Source organism: Peromyscus leucopus, chromosome 2 (genome assembly GCF_004664715.2).
Source record: "Peromyscus leucopus breed LL Stock chromosome 2, UCI_PerLeu_2.1, whole genome shotgun sequence".
Classification (NCBI taxonomy): Eukaryota; Metazoa; Chordata; class Mammalia; order Rodentia; family Cricetidae; genus Peromyscus; species Peromyscus leucopus.
In genome coordinates this window covers 146,325,009-146,333,847 of record NC_051064.1, presented here as the reverse complement: position 1 = coordinate 146,333,847, position 8,839 = coordinate 146,325,009, and the positions used below count along the sequence as shown (strand labels likewise).

At 46.9% G+C, this 8,839-nt stretch overlaps 1 protein-coding gene across 1 annotated transcript in view; it reads right to left on the bottom strand.

Moving 5' to 3' along the window:
- Positions 1 to 1,059: 1,059 nt before the first annotated feature.
- The window catches only part of Mtor (mechanistic target of rapamycin kinase), a 116,881-nt gene continuing 109,101 nt past the window's right edge, over positions 1,060 to 8,839 (bottom strand). The window contains 4 exon segments of the mRNA XM_028893638.2: positions 1,060 to 1,958; positions 2,788 to 2,893; positions 6,482 to 6,562; positions 6,816 to 6,896. Coding sequence (XP_028749471.1) covers positions 1,943 to 1,958; positions 2,788 to 2,893; positions 6,482 to 6,562; positions 6,816 to 6,896 — 284 coding nt within the window. The 3' untranslated portion in view covers positions 1,060 to 1,942.

Below are 8,839 nucleotides of genomic sequence, written 5' to 3'. Positions count from 1 at the left end.
GAACTGGAGGATACAGTTTTTGTTTTTTTTCTTTTTCAAGACAGTGTTTCTTTGTGTAGCCCTGGCTATCCTGGATCTCGCTCTGTAGACCTAGGCTGGCCGAGATCTCAGAGATCCTCTTGCCTCTGCCTCCCAAGTGCTGGGATCAAAGGCATATGCCACCATTGCCAGCTGTGCGCCACCACCGCCCAGCTATGATGACAGTTTTAATCACAGTTAAAGTTAGCTTTTTTTTCCCTGCTGGTCTGGTGGTTCAGGTCACTAATCCCAGGACTGGAAACTGAGAGATGTGCCTGCCGCAGTCTCCCAAGTCCGGGGACTAAATAAAGGTGTGCATAACCATACTTGGACTGGATTTTTCCATTTAAAGTTAAAAAAAAAAAACAAAAAAAAAAAACTGGGTGGAGCAAAAAAAGGGACGTCTCACAGTTAAGGACACTCGTTTTTTTCTAGAGGATCACAGCACTCAGTCCTGAGATTCATAACCACCTCAAGTGCAAGTCTAGCTCTCAGGGAGCAGAGGACCTCATCTGGTGGACATCGGCGCCTGCACACATGTCATACAGATACAGACACAGACATACATATGTAACTAAAAATGACATATATATTTGCTTTCTCAAGACAGGGTTTCTCTGTGTAGCCCTGGCTGTCCTGGAACTCAAGAGATCCAAGCCTGCCTCTGATTCCCTATCTTGGCCTCTCTAGAACTGGAATGTAATGATGTAGGCTCCTGTACCTGGATATTTTTTATTTTTTATTTATTTTTTTGGTTTTTTTCGAGACAGGGTTTCTCTGTGTGTTTTGGTGCCTGTCCTGGATCTCCATCTGTAGATCAGGCTGGCCTTGAACTCACAGAGATCCGCCTGGCTCTGCCTCCCACATGCTGGGATCACAGGCGTGCGCCGCCGCCAGGCAAATCCCTTTTTTTTTTCAATGTTGGGAACCAAACACTAGGCCAGTGACTGTTAGCTAGTGGCCTACCACTGAGTTGTATCCCTAGCCTAGTGACAGAATTTACAAAATAATTATGAATAAAAAGCCAGTCATATACATAAATGTTTTTAAAATTCTGATGTCATTTATTGGCACAAAAATTACTCAGATACAATATGGTGTCTAGACACGTGGCTTCACTTTATACTTTGTGTATTTAATTGGATATTTACTTTGCTCATAATTCCCGACCTGTTCTAGTGTGTCCATCTCTCTGTGATCAGCACCTCTACCACAGCACTTGTGTTCTGAGCTCCTGCTCCAAACACAATGTACTCATGCCTCATCAAACACAGGGACGGTGCAGGCCATCTGCACTGGGATCCTTGGCGCACCTGCTCACACACGGTGGCCAGGCATCTAGCACTCTTCCCTCCTGGAAGGTCAGGTCTTGTGGTTTCAGCAGAAGACAGATCTTCTCACCCACTTTGGCCCATTCTGCAAAGGGTGCCACTGCGGTCCAGGGACTGGTGAGGTAACAGCATGGGTGGAGTGCTGAAGTCTGCATCCTTGTGGTGGAGGCCCCGGCAGTGTTCTCTAGGCCCGGGCGTTCCTGACTGTGCTGAGTCCACTGTCCCTGGGATGAGAGGATGGACTAGATGTTTCTGTCAGCAAATGCTTGCGATGAGTTCTCTTTTAAGCTAAGTCAAAACCCGTATTTCTCAGTTACCGATTTTCTGTTCCCCCCACATCAAAGGCTTGGTTTCTGTAGGATTACTGTGTTTCATTGTCCGGGAACTGAATCAAGCCTTGTGTTTCTGACAGTGTCTTTTCAACAGCAGCTAGGAGGTTGGTTCAAACCAACTTTGAATATACAGTAGTTCTTTTCATATACATTTCAGAATATTTAACAAAGTCCAACTTTATGACCTTGGATTCGGTCCACTGGAAGCACAGACCAAGGTACAAAAGCCTCTGAGGAGATGCTGTGGTTTGCCGGCTCTGGTTACCAGAAGGGACACCTAGAAAGGTGGACAGCAAGGCAGTCAGTCATCAGAGCTCTTCTAAGCCGTACTCTAGTGCGGAGAGCAGGTCTGAGCCCGGTGGGACTCAGTCAACATCTCCAGTCCAGGGCTAATGCCCTGAGGTCCCTAACAGACAGTTCTGCCCCTCTTTCAAATTTCCGCCCGGACACTCCAGGTTATCAGTCTTTCTTTTCACTGCTCTCTCTTTAGTCACTGTGCTGGCTTTTCCTGTGCCCTTCTGCACCTCTGGAGTGAACAAAAATCCAAAAGACCTACAGACAAATAAGGCACCTTTCCCATTCTAAATCATAGTTCTTAAAGCAATTTTAACATCCAAACACAGATCTACATTTCTACATTTCTCAGTTTTCTCCTGTTAGATAAGGTGCATTCTCAGAGACCACAAACTTTTTTTTTTTTTTTTTTTTTTTTGGTTTTTCGAGACAGGGTTTCTCTGTGTAGTTTTGCGCCTTTCCTGGATCTCGCTCTGTAGACCAGGTTGGCCTTGAACTCACAAAGATCCTCCTGGCTCTGCCTCCTGAGTGCTGGGATTAAAGGCATGCACCCCCACCGCCCAGCAAGACCACAAACTTCTAAACTAGAGACATGAGCCCATAACTGTCCTATATGGTCACTCCATCAAGTCATCTTTTCATGTCTCGGTTTGAGCCTTAAAGTGGGCCCTCCCTGCTCCTTTATTTATTTTTGAGACAGGGTTCCACCACTGTCACCCTGGCTGGCCTGGAACTGAAGAGATCCAGCTCCCTTGCATCTCCAGTGCTGGGACTAAAGACATGTGCCACCACACTGGGCCAGTGGAGCTTACCACCCAATGTAGCACTGGCAGAGGTTTTCATGGGATGTTGCTTGCTTGATAAGCAGCTCCACTTGGGTTGGAACATCCAAGGTGTCGTCATGAGAGAAATCCCGACCTAGGATGCAGAAACAGAAACACTGTCATCTGAACCTGGCATCAACACATTCCCATGTTCCTGTGTGGCTCCACTGTCTATGCAGCCCCAGGAAGTCAACTCTCACTGGAGCAGGAAGGACTGACAACACCCGCTTTGAGAAATTTGCTTCTGTGTCATCTGCCAGCACATGGATCTCTTAATATAGAGTTCAAAGACAGTGATGATGTCAGAGATATGGCTAATGTTCTGAAAAGCGATCAAGGCCATTCAGCTTGAATCTCAGAAGCTCCCATCAGTGTTTCCACTGGACAGTTAAGATCTTGACCTCACACAGACTCCGCAGCCCGGCCAGCCAATGTGGCTTCTTTGGTAACCTGCCCTTTTTTTTTTTTTTTTTTTAATTTATTTTTAATTTTGGTTTTTCAAGACAGGGTTTCTCTGTAGCTTTCAAGCCTATCCTGGAACTCACCTTGTAGACCGGCTGGCCTTGAACTCACAAAGATCCAGATGGATCTCTGCCTAGTACTGGGACTAAAGGCATGCGCCACCACTGCGAGGCTATCCTGCCTGGTTTTTTGTTTGTAAAGATTTTCAAATTCCTGTATGTCTGTATGTGTACCATGCGTGTGCCCTTGGAGGTCAGAAGATGGTATCAGATCCCTGGAGCTATAGTCACTGATAGTCATGAACCATATGGGGGCTGGGAATCATGGGATAACATGCTCTTAACCACAGAACCATCTCTCCAGGACCAACTGGCCTCTTCTTATTTTCTTTAAGACAGGGGAAGTGCCGGGTGGTGGTGGCGCACGCCTTTAATCCCAGAGGAGGCAGAGGCAGGCAGATCTCTGTGAGTTCAAGACCAGCTTGAGTTATACAGTAAGTCCCAGGAAAGGCGCCAAAGCTGCACAGAGAAACCTTGTTTCAAAAAACCAAAAGAAAAAAAAAAAAGATGGGAAATATTTGGTTGTCACTGTTTTTTGAGAGCGATCTTCTATAGCCCGAGCTGGCCTGAATTATGTAGCTGAGGCTGGTCTTGAATGCCTGATCCTCCTGATTTTCCAAGTTCAGGGATTATAGTAGATGTGTAGCACTGTAACCGTTTTTTTTTTTTTGTTTGTTTGTTTTTTTTCTTTCCTCCCCTCTCCTTCCTTGTTGTCTTGGAATTCACTGCAGAGCCCAGCCCGGCTTTTATTTCTCAGCACTCCTCCTGCCTTGTCCTCCTCCTGGGACTGCAGGTGTGAGCCACCACCCCTAGCTGGCAGGGTGCCTTTCGTACCACAAAGAGGACTAACTGTTAAAGTCTTCCCTCTCTACAAATGCCAGAGCTTCTCCACTTCTCACCCTGGCCAGACGCCCTCACCCCCTAGGTTACAGATTTAGGCCCGAGGCTGGGCTGGGCAGTGTGCAGACTGATTTATTTCCATCAATTCCCTCTTCTCCCACAGCCCAGGAATTCCTTCCTTCCCTCTGACCACCCCGCCCTGCCCTTCAGGACCATGAACCAGTTCTCAGAGTGGATCTCAGCATCGCAGACTTCTGTCCACAGAAGCCTCTACTTGTCACTTGGTCCTCTCCTCTCCACAGAGGCTGCTTAAGAACTTGCCACATCTCGTCGGGCAGTGGTGGCGCACGCCTTTAATCCTAGCACTGGGGAGGCAGAGCCAGGCAGATCTCTGTGAGTTCGAGGCCAGTCTGGACTACCAAGTGAGTGCCAGGAAAGGCGCAAAGCTACACAGAGAAACCCTGTCTCAAAAAACCAAAAAAACAAAAACAACAACAAAAAGAACTTGCCACATCTCACTCTCTTCGACAGCTCCAGTCTGGTCACAGGGCTCTACACAGATGGGCACCAGTGTCTTGGAGTCATGTCTTATGCATTAACAGTAGTCTTTGTGGGTTTTTCTATTTTCGGGTGGTACTGGGGCTCTAAGTTAGTTTTGTGAGTGTCAGGCTAGAACTTTACCATTGAGCTACAGCCCTAGGCCAACCTTGGGTTTGCCCTCTTCACGATCTCTTGCATCCGAGGTCTTCACTTCATCAATGGTTGTCCTGCCTGGATATTAGAGCACCTGCAGGCCCTCCTGATGCAGGGTCCATCCAGCCAGCACAGGGAGTATTCACAACACAGAAACTCAGGCATCTTTCCTCTCCACTCCACCTAATTGCCTCTGGTGCTTTTCCACTGCCCTCGGGACACAGGATGTGAGCCTAAGGCCCTGGCCCAGCTAGTCATCACATACTTTGTTTTCCCTCGGCCAGAATGCCAGCTCTAGGATCTTCTTTCTTGCCATCACTCTCAACAAAGGGTTCTGCTCCTTCTGCCTAGCGTCCACCTAGTTAACTCCTTGTGGAGGTTTGAAGGAGAATGGTTCTCATAGGCTCACATATTTGAATACTTGGTCCATAGCTGGTGGAACTGTTTGGGAAGGATGAGGAGGTGTGGTGGTATTGGAGGACTTGTGTCACTCGAGTTGGACTTTGTCATTTCCAGTTAGCTCTCTCGGCCTCAGGGTTGTGGAACAAGAAGTAAGCTCTCAGCTACTGCTCAGGCACCATGCTTGCCTGCCTGCTCCTGTGCTCACCACCACAATGGTCATGGGCTCCAAATAAATGCTTTTCTCTCTCCCTCCCTCCCTCCCTCCCTCCCTCTCTTTCTGGAGCTCAGGACCGAACCCAGGGCCTTGCAATTCCTAGGCAAGTGCTCTACCACTGAGCTAAATCCCCAACCCAATAAATGCTTTCTTTATGAGTTGTCTTGGTCATGGTGTCTTATTACCAACAATAGAAAAGTAACTAATATAGTCCTCTTGTAAACTTGGACTCCAGTTATTTCCTTAGGAAACTTTTCTGGAATTTCCAAATTAAATTAAACCCTTTCATCCCAAGGCGCAATAGCCTTGGATCACTCTCCTCCGTTTAGTGGCAGTGTCCCCCTTAGATTCTGGGCCCTGAGAAGCCGGGGAAGCTGTGTGTCTCTACCACTGTGGTTCCTTTAGCATCCAACACAAACGGGTACTTGATTAACCGCCTCTGCTCACAAAAACGACCGGCTGACGCCCAGTGCCTGGCATCCTACGTTTCCTATGATGTTCATGTCCTCTGTCAGGGCTTCTTATCATCCAGATGGAGACAAGAGTTCAGAGGTCACACAGTGAGTGTGGAACAGGGTCTCTGGCTTTCTGGCTCCCACTCTCCATATAATAATCCACTCAACAGAAGAAAGAGGATGACCGTGGATTGGCTGCTTCTTTCCAAAATCAAACATGGCTCCTCTTCCATCCTTCCACTGCAGTCCAAGTGGTCAGGCACCCTCCAGTATCTCACCATGAGGCCAGTAACTTGACCCTGGAGGTGGCTGGTTCTGGAATCCACCCAGATTTCCTAAAGAGCCTCCCTCATCTCCAGAGCTAATGAGGTTAAGAGATGTCAAGGGCTATTAAGGGTCTTCAGCAATAAGAGCTAGCGGGGGTGGGGGGTGGGGGTGGGGGTGCTCCACTGCTGCCTTGAAGCCCAGGTGGAAGTGAATCCCAGGAAGTGGCCTGGCCAGCCACTGAGAGCACTCTCCTCTTCGGGTGTCCTGTCCCTTTAACCCCACTCACTCACCCGTAAGCTTGTCGCGAACCCTGTTAATAATCTGAATGGCTTTCTTGTTTAAGGCTTCTGGTTTCACCAAACCATCTCCAACTGAAAGACACAAGAGTAGAAGCAACAGGTCCAAGGCTGCCCTGCTTCTGTGAAACACCTGTGAGTGTGAGCAATCCTGGGCGTGCGTCTCCGTCCTCAGCACCTCAGCACACAATGCGGAGTTCACAATCCCTTTCCTCTCAAAGGCAGCTTTGTGACTTGCCCTGCCGACTCCCTTTCTGGCTCAGGGTTCAGTGTGCCTGCTGTCTGTGCTGTGAGCTAGTGCCTGCTGCAGTTCCTCAGAGGGACTTACTGAAAGAATGAATGGATTCTGGCACCGTGGTCCCTGCTTTCTTATGGGCTGGTTCTCCAAGTTCTACGCCGTCCAAAATTTCTAGGGAAAAAAAAAAAAATCAATCAGCAGACAATTCAAATACTAAGAAATCATTATTTTCTAATTCTTTTTTTTTTTTTTTTTTTTTGGAAAGGTCTCAGGTATTGGAGGCTGCCCTTGAACTCCTCATGTAGGTAAAGATTACCTCAAATTACTGGTCTTCATGCCTCTACCTCCCAAGTGCTGGGATTAGAGGCATGTGCCACAATGCCTGGCTGTCACTCTTGAATTTTTTTTTTTTTTTAAGAACTATTTATTTATTATGTATACAGTATTCTGTCTGCATGTATGCTGCAGGCCAGAAGAGGGCACCAGATCTCATTACAGGTGGTTGTGAGCCACCATGTGGTTGCTGGGAATTGAACTCAGGACCTCAGAAAGAGCAGCCAGTGCTCTTAACCTCTAAGCCATCTCCCCAGCCCATTTTTTTAAATTTCATTTTAAATTATGTGTATGTATATGTATGTGGGCATGCCCATGTGGGGTGTGGGTGCCTAAAGCCAGAGGAGTTGGATCTTCCTGGAGCTGGAGTACAGACAGCTGTGATCGAGCTGACATGGGTGCTGGGAACCAAACTCAGGTCCTCTGGGAAAGCAGTGGGTGCTCTTAACTGCTGAGCCACCTGTCCAAACCCTGTTGTTCTTTTTTAAATAAAAATTACATTTATCTACGTGTACGTGAGTGCTGGAGGAGTGAGCATATATGGGAGGTCAGAGAACAACTTTCAGGAGTTGTTTCTCTCCTTCCACCATGTGCGTCCAGGGCCTTCATCTTAGGGGGCCAGGGTTGGCCCTAAGTCCCTTCCTTACCCACTGAGCTGTCCTGGGGAGTAAACCCTGGGTTTCATTCATGTTAGGCAAGCACTTTCCTAACTACGTCTTTAGCACTGACATCAGAAAAGAGTAACATGGCTGGAGGGATGGCTCAGTGGTTAGGAGCACTTGTAGCTCTTGTAGAGGACCTGGGTCTGATCCCACCACCCTCATGGTGGCTCACAATCATCTGTAACTCCAGTTCCAGGTGATCCAACACCACCTTCTGGCTTCCTCCAGGCATTCATGAAATGTATAGACATACGTGCAGGCAAAACACCTATACACATACAAATAAAAAAAAGATTAAAGATTTTTAAAAAAGAGTAATATAAAGCAATTAGTTTCTAATTCTTTTTGTTGTTGTTTTGTTTTACTTTTTGAGACAGGTTTCTCTGTGAAACAATCCTGGCTGTCCTGGAACTCATTCTGTAACCAGGCTGGCCTCGAACTCACAGAGATCCTTTCTAATTCTTTTAAAAATTTACTATTTGTTACTATTGTGTGTAACTGTAATTCATTCATTCTCTCTCTCTTTCTCTCTCTCTCTCTCTCTCTCTCTCTCTCTGTTTTTTCGAGACAGGGTTTCTCTGTGAAGCTTTGGAACCTGTCCTGGAACTAGCTCTGTAGACCAGGCTGGCCTCGAACTCACAGAGATCCGCCTGCCTCTGACTCCTGAGTGCTGGGATTAAAGGCGTGCACCACCACTGCCTGGCTATAACTGTAATTCTTACTTGATAACTGTTTTTGTTGTATATAATTTTACTATGTTAAAGTTGAAACCTTCCTTTTTAACTAAACAAAAAAAAGGAAATGTGGAATATTCTTTTACACTGTGTGAATATATGTCACTGTGATTAGGTGAATAAAGGAGCTGACTGGCCAATAGCTGGACAGGTAGAGGGTTAGGCGGGACTTGCAGACAAAAAGAGAGCTGGAAGAAAGGGGAGTCTCCAGGAGAGGCAGAGAGAAGCAAGATGGACTTGCTGTATTGAAAAAAGGTACTCCAATGTGGCACAGCGTAGATAAGAAATATGGGTTAACTTAAAATGTAAGAGCTAGTTAATAAGAAGCTTGAGCTATGGTCTGAGCATTCAAAATTAAAAATAAGTCTCAGTGTGGGTGGTTATT